Source organism: Aphis gossypii, unplaced genomic scaffold (assembly GCF_020184175.1).
Source record: "Aphis gossypii isolate Hap1 unplaced genomic scaffold, ASM2018417v2 Contig00743, whole genome shotgun sequence".
In the NCBI taxonomy this organism is placed as follows: domain Eukaryota; kingdom Metazoa; phylum Arthropoda; class Insecta; order Hemiptera; family Aphididae; genus Aphis; species Aphis gossypii.
Window position 1 is genome coordinate 21,853 of NW_026083260.1, and position 14,646 is coordinate 36,498.

General features: G+C 30.4%; 1 protein-coding gene across 1 annotated transcript; it reads left to right on the forward strand.

Moving 5' to 3' along the window:
• Positions 1–7,976: 7,976 nt before the first annotated feature.
• On the forward strand, positions 7,977–14,646 carry LOC126555193 (ATP synthase subunit gamma, mitochondrial-like). The gene is made up of 6 exons (XM_050210152.1): positions 7,977–8,028; positions 8,736–8,803; positions 12,168–12,379; positions 13,884–14,021; positions 14,109–14,329; positions 14,417–14,646. Exons 1-6 carry the CDS (start codon positions 7,977–7,979, stop codon positions 14,518–14,520), a joined length of 795 nt encoding a protein of 264 aa, XP_050066109.1. The 3' UTR covers positions 14,521–14,646.

The window sequence follows — 14,646 nt, forward strand, 5'->3', positions numbered from 1 at the left end:
GTTCGCGGTACAGCCGTACCGGCTGGTCGACCGTTCCAGACGCGGTTGTCGCGCGTCGTCCGTCGTCGACTGGCGATTGATAAGAGAAGTGATAGCGCGGTTTTCACGTAACGGCTGCTTGAATACGACGGCCGCGGTATATTAACATTTCTCACGCACGGCGTACAGTATTATGATTTATGAAAAACGGTAACGAAATTCGAAGACTCACAAAAACACCAAAATTGAGAATTTTAATACATTGATAAAACATTTTGTTGTTAATATTAAATTTCTATATATGACGTAATGCGTATTATCGGCGCAGTGTAGTGTTGTCTGCTATTCAGTTGTATAATAGGAATGTCGCATACTATATATAATATGATATCTTACAGGAATGTAATAGTTTATATTTTTAACTAATTTTGGGCATTTAATTTAAACGGACTACGAAGAACAATTAATCACGTCCGACAATGATTTTGTTCAACACAGTATTTTATTCAACGATTCACACTAGTTCAGTTATTATTGTTTAAGATAAAAAAATAATATAACATAGTTTCGTCATTTTTATGTATTTTCCAATGAATCACAGATTTCACGCCGAGGAGCCACAGGTTTCCGACCCCTGTAACATTCTATACCCCCTACGCGCAGTACGCAGACGCAGTTATTTTTTCTCCTGCATGAATATGGACAGCAGCTGCCAACGCTGGTCGGTAAACACAATGGTTCACACACACACGCACACACACAGTCACAGTATATATATACATATACATGTTTTATATACACATAGGTCGTGGGTACAAAAAGAGGGTGTGCAGACAAAAAAATATATATGTATTTGGATTCCACGTCTGATTTTCAATAAAGGTCGATCGATCGAATGGATATAATCGAAAAAGAAAAAACCCGCATAAGTATATATTATATATTATTGTAGTGATCGCTGTGCAGGACACTGCGACTTTGTACAAATTAATTATTTAAACGACGTAGCACGTTCTGTGGTTGAGCTTGAGTTGTGGTGAGAAAGGTAGGTGTTGAAAATTAAAACACTTGTTGTTTTAATTGAAATAAAGTAAATGTTTATTAAGTTAAACAACATAAATCATTAAATAATAATATAAAACAAAAGTAAAATAGCTTGCTGCTATGTAAAAGTTACAAGTACTGGGAATGACCGTAAACTCGCGGCGATGTGGCTGTGACAAAGTCCACGACGAGCAATAGTCTTACATTGGAGTTAACTACCTTCTAATTACTTCTAAATACTCTACTCGTATTTATATGAGTTCTCAATGACGTACAGGGGACTAGTAGTCTATTTTAGAGTGATATGATGATTTACATAATCATCATTAAATAATTATATAACCATTATATAATGATATCATCATAATAATATCCTATAATTATATAATTATTACTTAATCGACAGAAAAACTATGTTTTTCTGATCTCTGGCCTATTGCTTATAATGCAGGTGTATTAATACATATTTCCCATAGTTTAATAATCTATCCCAATTAAATACTATAATGTAATCTAATATAGTATAACACCATGCAGGTGCATTGGGTTTACTACATTCCTCCCTTCTAAGATGAAAGTCCCTCGACTTTCCAAAAAAAACAAAAACAAAAAACAAACAAAAAAAAAAAAAAAATCCTACGTTTTTAATTTCGGGTATAATGAAAAAGATGTCTCAGTCACTTCCTCGTGAACCATCTCTAAAGATCTCTCACTAGGTGCTGTGGCTTCCAGCAGGTCATTGGTATTGACTTGTGTCCACTTTTCTTCTAGTTGGAGCGGTTCCTCACATGATTTTCGCTTCGTTTTGTTTGTTATCAGTCGTAACAACAATGATATTGTACAACTGATTACTAGAATAACGATAATTGTTGTTACTCCTATAACAACTACCACATACATTTTTGATTCCATTTGCTGGTATAACAACTTATGTTGTCGCTGTTCCGCCGCTTGTTCTTGCGTGATTGTAATCTCATTTAAATCGCTCATTTGGTTTGTCTTGATATGCTGAAATTTCATTGTTTTGACAAACTGGTCGTTTCCACTGTCGCTGCTGGGCTCCTTGAGTATTGATGTTGGAATGAAATCTGTATATTGTGTTCTTCCGGAAATGCGTCCGGGTATAAGGACATCTCTGTTGGCATATCCACGACAAGTTTCGTTTAGGGCGATAATGCCTGCTCCTTCTAATATGTGATTTTTCGATTCCTTCTCTTCTTCGCAAGTGACAAATACTGAGTCGTTATTGGTAACATATAACCACTCATTTTTATGTCTCAATTTGTGAAAAACTGTAGTAGCCATTTCTACGTAACGTATCTCACAACTTTCTGGGACCTCCCTAGGTTCCTGCATCAGGAGTATTTCACACACAGGTCTCATACTCCTGGGGTGCAATGGATGGGTTTCGGGACATATCAGAAATTCGTGAGCAGTTTTACAAATTGCAGGGTTAAAATTGTCATATGTCGAGTAGAGTTCCTTAGATTTAGTAACAGCTAAAAAATCATGCTTAGGTCTAATATACATACATTTCTTTTTATTATCAGCAACGCATACCGGTAACGGTATTAATTTATATAAACTTAAATCGTGCTGGTACACTAAAGGAATATTTAAAATAAATACAAGGTTATTTTTATTATAGTATACCGTCAAATCCGATAATTTTACTAAATCATAGACATTATTAGTTTCTACCTCAAGTGGCATATTGGTCCCACTAGGTAGAACAAGTTTAATGTCTTTAATATAAATTGTTCCAACAAAGCCTTGGTATTTATTAAGCTAGGGTGTATCTGACCTAACCTTGCACTCTGTATAATTTCGACTAAAGTGTTTACCCTCATTAATTGTATTATCATAATTTGATTAATGATTAAAAATTGTTTATTAATCTTATCAAGCTCTATTTTAGGCAATAAAGTATTAGATATATTCATAAATTGTTCAAGCGTTCCATTTAGATACGCAATTCGTTGTTCGTTCATTTCGTGTTTAATATTTATTACCCGTATATTTTCCTTTATAATATTTATTTGATCAACTTGAGAATCTTTTAATTTAAGAATAGAAAAATCAAACTTTTTCATACAGTCCAAATTACATAACCCATAGAGTACCTGCGCCGCCTGTGTAACTTGTTGCCAAATGCCTCGACGAGCTCGCTTTTCGACAGATCCTAACAAAAGCTCCCTACGTTCATACACTTTTTGTTTAATTAGTGTCGCGTGCGTTAGCATTGGTTCACAGTTTGGTAAGTCCTCCCACTTGGTAAGTTCAGTACACATGGTTTTAACTTTCTCTAGACGTTCCTCGAAAACGGTCCATTGTTCCCCGTAACAGGATGTATCCATAAAAATGGCTAAATCCCATGTATTAGTTACGATTTTAATAGGTCCTAAATTCTCATAATATATTCCAGATTTTTGTCGTATTTGATTGTCTTGGAAATGTAATTGTGCCATTGCCAATTGTATTCCCAAAAGTAACCATATCATACTGTAATACAATAAAGTATATCGTATATAAAATTTCCGAAAATCTACACATACCCGTAATTTCTGTTTACCGTCATCGCCTATTTTCTTTTTCACTCTTACTAACGGAAAATTAAATGGTGACACGGAATTTCGGATAATATTGTCTTGTTTCATTTTCGTTATATTTTGTTCTTCGATTTCGGCTTGATATGCCCACGGAATACAATACGGTCGTATATTTATCGGTTTTGTAATACGCGGCGTATTAATTCTATGCGTGACGACGTCTGTTGCCGTCAAACTGTCCCCCTCCAAATAGAATATGTCGGAGTACTCATTACATATACTAATAATATTCTTTTTTTCTTCCGCGTTTAAATGTTCGGTTTTAATCGTTTCATTTAATAATCGTAGCCTACCGGGTTGCCCTTTGCTCTCTGTTAGCTTATTACTCGGCTGATTAATTACAAATAGCTTATCTGTATACGGTTCCCATTTAAAATGGCTCGTGGTCAATTCGTCGATAATAAACGGTTGTTCCGATATATTAATTATATTACTTATAACTTTATTATTTTTAACGGGGCTTAAACTATTTGCTATTATCACGTCTTCGTTTATTTCGTGTTTTTTAATCGCTATTAAGTCGGAGCTAATTAATTCATCCGCTTCTATTCGTAATACACAATTACTACGCGCAGGTATGATTATCGGTTCGACTTTGTTCTGCGCGAACGACTCAGGTATAATTAGCAAGGCTGGGCAAGTTAATGATTTTTTTTAACTTAGTTAAGTTAAATTAATATGCATCAATAAGAAAAAGTTAAAAGTTAAAAGTTAATAAAATTTTTGGTTAACTCAGTTAAGTTAAAAGTTGATTCATATATTTTTTTAACTTTTTAATAAGTTAAAAGTTAAAAAAAAGTTATTTTTTATATATTAGCATTAGGTTAGGTTTATTTATAATTTAATTATTTATAAAATAACGTTACTTAGATTTTATTAAAAATAACTCGTTATTTATTAAGTTAATATCAATAAACATCAATTAAGTTAAAAATTAAGTTAATGAAAATTAAATTCAAAAAAGTTAAGTTAAAAAGTTAAAATTAACTTAACTTTTAACTTAACTTTAACTTTTTAACTCGTTTATGCCCAGGCTTGATAATTAGAACGTCCTTGTCCATGTCAATGATTGCTTTGTTGGCTTTAAGAAAAGCTATGCCTAATATGCCTGTCTCAGGTATTAGAAAATCATCACAGACTATGTCGAATTTTACTTGAAAAGTTTTATCTTTAATAAATATTTCTATCGCGACGGTTCCTATTGTTCGTATTGTCTCCGCGCTTATTCCTTTAATATTACGTTTTTCCGTTTCGTTAACAATTACGTAGTTTTTAAGTGCCGATAATTTTATTATATTCATGTCCGCGCCGCTATCGATTAAAAATTTATGTTCATCTCCTACGAAATCGATTGACCTACATAAAATATGCTCCGCATGAATTGGTGTAATTACGCGTACATTATTTTTGATATCACCTACTGTTCGGTTATCTGACCCCGAGCTTTCGCTTGAACTACCGGATGACTCTCCCTCGGTTAGTTTTTTAAGCTTCCTACACTCGTTTGTCTCATGATTATTTTTTTTACAAAATTTACAATATTTTACCTGACCTGTATATTCTTTCTTAACATCGGTCTTTTTTGTAATATTTTGTTCGGGTGTTCTACATTCATTCGCGTAATGACCCATTTTATCGCAACGGAAACATTTAATCTTACTTTTATCAATTTTTTCTCCTGTTTTATTAGATTCTCTTTTGAAATGATTTTTATTATTACTTTCGTGTACTCTGGAGGCTTCCCCTCCTATACCGAAAGTTTTTTCTTGTTCAATACCTATTAATATGGCCTCTTCAAAACTAGTAATATTACGCGCTAGTAGAATTATTTGAATGGCCTGTGACACGCCGGAAATAAAAACGCTGAGCGCATGCGACTGTACCGTTTGCGCGATTATTTTTGCTTCATTGTTAGTCTTTCCTACAGTTAATGCGTGTGTTAATTCATGATAGGTTTTTTCTATACGTTGTGCGAAATCTTTTACCATTTCCTTTTGACCCTGTCTCATTGAACTTAATTGTGCTTGTAAGTACTGCACAGAGTGTGATGTCCCAAATATAGTCCTAAGATGTGCCTTAAGTTCCTCCCAAGATGTAATTTCCCTGTATCTAACCGCGTCAAAAGCTTTACCTTTTAACTGAGTAAGTACAGCGTCTAAAATATCAGATTTAATTGCATCGGGAATTTTTGAAAATACGAAATCGCATCTGGCAATGAATGATGCTAGATCAGTTTCATTTCCGTCTGTAAATTCCGGAATAAATCTCAAGGCTGTAATAAAATCTAATTGACTTGCCATATTCGTTGTCTCCCCTCTAAATGTTCGGTTAAGGTCTATTAAATCTCTCGTCGACTCGTCGGTACTTTCGGTACTCAACGTATCGGTTAAACCAGAATCTACTGATACCGGTGCTATTAAGGCTGGGTCCGTTTCACTTGAACCCTTACTCCTCAAATACATTTACTGAGTATAACCCTCAATCTTTTCCTACAGATTTGACAGTATAAGATAATAAAAATAACTTACACTTTGCTCATCTCTGCTTCGGAAGGTGAAAATTTGCGCTCCTGTATACGCTCTGCTGGCGAGGTTGCGCTGCTCCGTGAACTTGGTTCCTTGAGCTGCCTTGCTGGCTTGAAAAAACCGCGTCCTTGAACTGTCCTGTTCTGACTGCTGATCCTACTTGATAACTCGTGCTGTCCCGTAGAACGTGGTTCGTCGGTGGGTCTCAAGTTACTTAAAATTTTTGTATAATTTTGTTCCACTTGATTGAAATGACCCCACACCTGACACCAAATTCGTGTAGTGATCGCTGTGCAGGACACTGCGACTTTGTACAAATTAATTATTTAAACGACGTAGCACGTTCTGTGGTTGAGCTTGAGTTGTGGTGAGAAAGGTAGGTGTTGAAAATTAAAACACTTGTTGTTTTAATTGAAATAAAGTAAATGTTTATTAAGTTAAACAACATAAATCATTAAATAATAATATAAAACAAAAGTAAAATAGCTTGCTGCTATGTAAAAGTTACAAGTACTGGGAATGACCGTAAACTCGCGGCGATGTGGCTGTGACAAAGTCCACGACGAGCAATAGTCTTACATTGGAGTTAACTACCTTCTAATTACTTCTAAATACTCTACTCGTATTTATATGAGTTCTCAATGACGTACAGGGGACTAGTAGTCTATTTTAGAGTGATATGATGATTTACATAATCATCATTAAATAATTATATAACCATTATATAATGATATCATCATAATAATATCCTATAATTATATAATTATTACTTAATCGACAGAAAAACTATGTTTTTCTGATCTCTGGCCTATTGCTTATAATGCAGGTGTATTAATACATATTTCCCATAGTTTAATAATCTATCCCAATTAAATACTATAATGTAATCTAATATAGTATAACACCATGCAGGTGCATTGGGTTTACTACATTATGATAAATTAAAATATACTCATCGAATGTAGGTACTTAATAATTAATAATTGGATTATAAACCGGCATGCGGACCAAGACTATATAAGTTTAGTATCCGTCACGTTTCACACCCACAATATGATCTTTTTAAATTTTTTCTTCGTGTTATTTTTTTTTCATGTTACACGAGGATCACTGCAGTATACAGTGAAAACATGTTTTCACAATAATCCTTGGCCCCCGTGCGGTATCGTTTATTGTATAACTTAAATACTATACAGATAATAAACGAGAGACATTCCTTCCCCCCATACCCTTCCAATCTACGTCTTTATAATGTGTTAAAGGCGAGGCATATTATGTCTCACTCTACTAACCCTCACAATACAACCGACGTGAATAGAAAAAAAAAAATAAGAACTGGCGCCGTCTTCTCGTGCCCACCGTAGTGGCCACTCTAGATTTCTCGTACCTCGCCTCTATATTGTAATAAGCCAACGTATTAAGCCCGCTGCTTTGGAGTTTGATAAGTCCTCACACTAAACATAAGTGGTGATCGGTTACATAATTTTTAAATTTATAAACGTAAATAAAGACACCCATAATAATATGGAAGTTCTAACGCAAACAAAATATGTACACCCATAAACGTTATAATTAGGGTTGAGTACTTCTAGTACTTAAAAATCTAAAAATATGCGTGCACTTATGCACTTAAAAATGAAGAAATATGCGCTTAAAATATGCTCTAAAAAAAATTATTTTATTTTATTATTTTGTCTAATTATTATATTTATATTGAGAAACTCTAAATCCCGAATCATAACTTTTTAAACGAAAAGCCATCATCCATTTCACAAATGAAAACACAAATAATGATGATGATAATTTAATTGTAACTGATATGGATTATGAAGATTTTTCTTTAGATTGGGAAACTCATCTATCTGTTACAGGTAACTAAAAAAAAAAATTAATTGTTTATTATATCATATTTTAACCAAATTCAACTATAAACTATATTTATATGTTTTTATTCGTGTTAAGATAAATTATATGAGCATTTTTTTTTTTCATAATCTGAATGCGAACACTCTTTTATCCGTGATGAAAAAGGTATACATGCCCAAGAGAATTGTTTGATTTGTGTTTTTAATTTACTTCATTCGCTTAATTTACATATGCCCACTTATTCTAATTTATACGCCGCCATGGAATATGTACTAACCTTATCGGTAACTCAGGTTAATTGTGAACGAGTATTTAGTAAATTAAAAATTATCAAAAATCGTCTACGCGCTTCATTATCTAATGACCGCTTAGATGCTTTTTTATTAATGTCGGTAGAAAAAGAAATATTAAATGATTTAAAGTTTGAAGATATTTTGGATATTATTAAAAAAACTCATCTCATACTTTATCTAAATAACTATCGTTCACATAATTACATAAATATATAACTATAAAATTTAATTTGTATTTTGTCATACTGTTACTTGGTATTACTGATTTATACCTATGTATTGATATATTTTACATTTTCTTTGTAATCAACATCGAAAGAGTTCCTAAATCCTAATTCTTATAAAATGTTGGTAAAGGTAGAAAAATTATTGAGAAAAATCAAATATTTTGTTAGTTCAAGTTGGGCCGTTAAATATAGGAAAATGGGCCGGTTGCATACAGAGAATAGTGGGCCGAAACCCTGCCAGTCCGGCCCTGTTGACAATTGTATATTATTTTATTGTTAAATTGAAGAACATAGTACGAATATAGTATAATAATATAATTTAAATTCCCCATTTATTAGAAATACAATTTTAACTCATCTTTAAGCATAATATTGACATAATATATTCTATATCTATACTGACCATACTAAACCTACATATTATATGGACAATGTGAACGGCGAATAAAAACATATAATTCATAATAGGTATTATTGACCTTTTATTTGAACATATTATGCAAACTTTAAAAAAATGATAAAATATTTTTGGAATAAAAAAAAAAATCTGGTTCCTAAAACTCATAAGTTAATTACAACATATTTTTTCATTAATTTTGAATCTTTTTCCTTCACTAGCTTTAGTTGTTTTAAACGGCTAATTATTTCAAAATATTTTAATTTACTAAGAAAAGTATTACATTTTTTCAGTTCAATAATTGTAATATGTTGTTATAATTTCTTATGGACGAATGAACGATAAATGAGCTCTGTCAACAAATGAACAAAACTCATTTCAGTAAATTGCACAACGAAACAAATAAGGTTTTTATCATTAGTTTCATAACATAGCCAATATAGGTAAATTCACTTAAATAATAAAACTTAAGACCTAACTAAACTACTTATAAGTATAATACATGACATATGTCATTGACTGTTAGCCTTAGTTGGTAACTATATGGCTATTATAGATAATATCCCTATCCTATATTACCCGAGAAAAACAAATTCAAATGTTAAATTGCTAAACAATAACGTCGTAACTTGTGTATAATTATAATAGTTTTTTTTTTTAATTTACGAGATTACTTTATATTTATATAATATAAATTATAATATACAATATACGGTGCACATTTATTTTATATATTACTTATAATATTTCATGATATTGTCGATTTCGCGACGCGAGAGTAATCGGAGCGGCTGATAACTTTCGCCGACCGCGGACGGTTCCTCGTCGCTCATAACGCGAAATCGCCAATATAGGTACTTATAATTTTTAGAATGTAGCTATACAACTGATATGATCTAATATGTAAGTATTATTCTTACCAATATTAAATATCGTATATTATATTGAGAGATAAAGTCGTTTTAAGTATGCCGTACGCATAGGCGTGCGCAGACCTGAATTTCGGGGGGTGCCTACAATTTTTTCGGGCCCTTTTCTTAATTTGGGCCCTCTCTTAACAAGACATATACATATTTTAATAAATTATAATGCACAAATAAATATTACTAGTTTTGATATTCAAATATGAAATAACTATAATGATTTACGACGCAACACTCAACACTGTAGTTGAGTAATTTTATTTATAATTAAGTAGTAATGGACAATGATAGAAAATTACCAATCCCAATTCGGTGATTCGTGTAATCACACACTTATAGCGCCACTAGTCAAACTTTAAAAAAAAAAATTATAATATTTTTTTTGCAAATTTCTAGAAATATTAAAAAAAAGGTAATTATTTTGAGGGCCTCTTATTAATTGAATCTTGGTCGAATCTAAATCCGGCCCTGTATTCAGGTTTTTTTTATGTTTTAAATACATTTTATATTTAGTGGATTATTTAAATTATTTGGATAATTATTTATTCATTTATTTTATTAAGTACGTAGGTAACTCACTTTTCAATTCAATAAAAATAAATAATAAATAATTTATAACAATTAATGGCAAAAAGAAATAACAATAAACATATTTTAGTTTTTTTTTATATCTAGGATTTAAATTTAATGGTATCTATAGGACATTACTATCATTACTATTTACTATAATACTATAACTATAAAATTGATATACTTAATATTTGTTTTGGGTAGAATGAATTTGTCTAAAGAACCTCGAATTTTCTTCAGTTCCAAATCGTTTTTAATTTTTACTTTACGTTTTTGGCAACCGCTTTTAGGTGGCATGATTTTAATTAAAAAAAAATAAAATAATACAACAACGTTGGTTGAGTACCTAATCAGTGAACACTGGAGTACTGTAATATTGTTGTAGAATAACTCGTAAATAATATTTATTTTAGTTAACAGTCAAATCATAATATTTCAATATTATAACAATTAATAGTAGATATCAGTTTGTTATGCTTACTTTCGATTTTACAAAATGTAAAAATAACTGCATAACCCCTGTCCCGTATAATGGTTTCTAATAGTATCACGGAAATCAGTGGTATTACTAGTTCCAAGTTATATATAATATTTCATTAAATAGCTGCAACTAAAATCTATTTTTAGATAATTGCATTATTTATTTATTATTTTTACTTTAGTAGTCAATAACATCTAGCAGCTGGCTATTGTAATCATAACAAGTTTTTCCATGCAAATTTAAAATATTTTACGTTGTAATATTTTTTTATCCCTAAACATAATTTTTTTTTTATCACATATTTTAGAAAAAATAACATTTTTATTCTAGTAAAATTAGTTAAAATACGGACCCATACATATATACTATAGGACTTAAATTGTAGGGCCCCAATTATATGTGGGGGGTGCCCAGGCACACCATGACGTACTACTGAAAATATTTAAACAATTTTAATTTTGATTTAACATTTTATACAAAAATAAAACATATTATTATGGGAAATTTGGAAAGTAAATCGTAATGATAATAATATAAATAAAAATATAGTCTTTACAATGTATCAAATTACTGGTACTTTTCGTTTATCCCGACTACGACAAGTCACAATTTCATTATCCCGACTACCTCCTCAAAGTCACGATCAACATGAATTTGTCATTTATGTATCTAATATAATGTATATTATAGTGTAACTTATTATCACATAATTGCTACTACCTTTCTTTATATGACATAATTTTTAAAAATGGATTTTAAATTTATAACTAACTTAATAAACAACTAATAACTAACTTCGAGGAGGAAAATGTTCAGCCATTCAATTTAAAACACTTTTAAGTGGATTATTGTGCTTTTTGACACCACATGAATTTAACCAAATAACCGTTTGAGAATTAGATGCCAGCGTTGCCACTCGCAAACTAAAATTTCCCTCGATTTGCTATGCAACATCATTTAAGGTAGGTCACAGGTACAAATTAATCAATCCATGGTCACTGGGTTAAAAAACAATGCCCATAATTTTGTCAATAACTGTTAGTAATTATTTAAATAATAGTTATTTGGTTAGATAGTTGCGATTGACTGAAGACAGTGGATGTATATGTAGTCTAGAAACAGAATTAGACCAGTGGTAGTCATTAGCGGCATTGGCCGGTAGCAGGGATAACCGAAAAGTACCAAATTCCTATATATGCTAAGAGTCAAAAAGTCATATATCTATTTAATGTGTAAGTATTATCTTTTCTTAGGCATTTTATGAAAAGTCTGGTGCCACCGAAGCAGTGGATGATGGTAACAACAATAAATTAATTGTTGCTATAACATCTGATCGTGGTCTTTGTGGCGCAGTCCACACAAACATTGCAAAAACCATTCGTAACGAATTGGGTGCAGAAGCTGTTGAGTCTCCTCTATCAAAAGTATTCTGTGTGGGTGACAAGTCTCGTGCACTTTTGCAGAGGTATTACGATAGAATCAAATAATTAAAATTTAATATTAATCTGCTTTATTTGTGTATTACTATTTGTACACATTATTGATTTTAGTCATACAATTATTTCTCACTTGACTTAATGTAGAATTACATTTATAAATCATAAGTCATATGATTTTTAGCATTTGGTATAAAAATAAATTATGTTGATAGAGCTGACGAAAATTTAGTTCTTTATACATTTTTAATTTTCATCTATTAAATACTATTTAATTAAAATTTACCCCTCTATAGTAACATTTTTATTATTACTAAAAAAAAAAAAAATGAATTAACATTAAATGTTTAAAATTATTTTAGTAATTTAACTGTTAGTAGGTATTAGTATTGATGTGTATAAACATTATTTGATTTGTAATTTTTTTCAGTAAAATAAATTCAAACGATAGGTTGGTTATTATTAAAATTAAATCCAGTTAAGCGTATTTAAATCATTAGTATTATTTTATACTTAAATATTTTGTATTTTTAATCCTAGATTACACGCGTTAAAAATATCCACGAGATTCTACGCACTTGGTCTTTTTCAACTCGATAAATTGAAATAATCATTATTATATTGCTTTTAAATAAATAAAAATTTTCAAATGTTTCTATTGATACTTAATTTAAACAAATTCAACTTTCATATAAAATATAAATATATCAAATATATATAAGGTTATATTGTAGTATACCACTCACAGTTTTTTCAATAAATAATGAACTTTGAACCCTTCTATAGTACAGGCATCAAATTTTATACAATTGAGAGTTGTATCTAATTTTAGTTTATCACCTAATTAGAAGGTACCTAGGTTGTGTTAGATTAATATTTCATATTTTTGAAGCAATGAACAAAATTATAAAAGCCCGGTCTTTTTGACTTGTAGCGTGTGTTCTAGGGTTAAGATAAACGAAAATTCATTAAAATAATAGTTTAATACCTCAATTTTGTTTTTATTCATATTATTTTATAAAAAAAAATTGGCTTGCTATATTTAATATATTTACCTAACCTTTTAATTAATATATTTTGTTGAATTCAGTTTATGAAACATGTAATTATTGAACCATCAATTACTCAAATAAATGCATTTTTTACTCACGGATCTGTACTAGTGCAACATTTTATGTAGGTATAATAAATTTATTGCTAAAAATTGTTATTAACGTAGAACTTTATTTGAATTATATTTTTTTTATTTATTTAATTACAACTTGATTGATGAATTTTGATTGTAAAATAAACTTTAAAACTAAAAAGTATTTTAAATTTAAATTTTATAGAATATGACTTGAAATAATTTTACTAATCAAAAAGTGATATTAAAAATAATGATGCACAGAATACACGAATTGTATAAATTATAAGTTAAACTAAAGGTTTAACTGTCTAGATAATGTCATGTATTATCTGATAAAAAAATTGCCTTTTTTAATCGTTATTTTAAATTTAGAAAATTATTTAATACATGATTAATGTAAACAGACTGTATGCTCAAAATATTGCTGTGGTGGCTAATGAAGTTGGCCGCAAACCACCCACATTTTTGGACGCATCCAAAGTGGCCAATGAATTGATCCAGTTGGATTTCAACAGTGGAAAAATTGTTTACAACCGATTCAAGTATATTATCTTAAAAATTATTTAATTACCTTTATTACTGATGTCAATAACAAATTATATTTTTAATTGTAAATCATTTGTTTAAAGAACTGTTGTGTCTTATCAAACCGAAGAAGTACCATTGTTGAGCGCTAAAACAATGTTAGCTGCACCAAAGTTACAGTTGTATGACAGTATTGATCAAGGTGTTATGGAATCATACCAAGAATTTACAGTTGCTGCTTTATTATACTACACAATGAAAGAGTCTGCTTGCAGTGAACAATCATCAAGAATGACAGCTATGGACAATGCCAGCAAGAACGCAGGTAACTTAAATTCTATTACTGATGTATTATTTAATATAATATTTTTTCAAATTTAAAAAATACTCATTGTCAATGCATTTTATTTAGCTGAAATGATTGGCAAGCTGACTTTGACATTCAACCGAACCAGACAGGCTGTGATCACCAGAGAATTGATTGAAATTATTTCTGGAGCAGCGGCATTAGAATAATTGTTTTTTATTAATATCAAAATAATATAGAGTTGGAAGACAACAATAAAATAAATGGAATCCCATACATTTGAATAAAAAACAATAATTTAAACAATAAAAACAGTTGTATTAATCGATTAGAAA

Bases quoted from the DNA above. Each gene is read 5' to 3' on its own strand.
- LOC126555193 (XM_050210152.1), top strand. From the start codon at position 7,977: ATGGATTATGAAGATTTTTCTTTAGATTGGGAAACTCATCTATCTGTT. The intron at 8,804-12,167 runs GTATATTATTTT...ATCTTTTCTTAG, and splicing joins GTCCGGCCCTGTTGACAATT to GCATTTTATGAAAAGTCTGG. The intron at 14,330-14,416 runs GTAACTTAAATT...CATTTTATTTAG, and splicing joins CAATGCCAGCAAGAACGCAG to CTGAAATGATTGGCAAGCTG.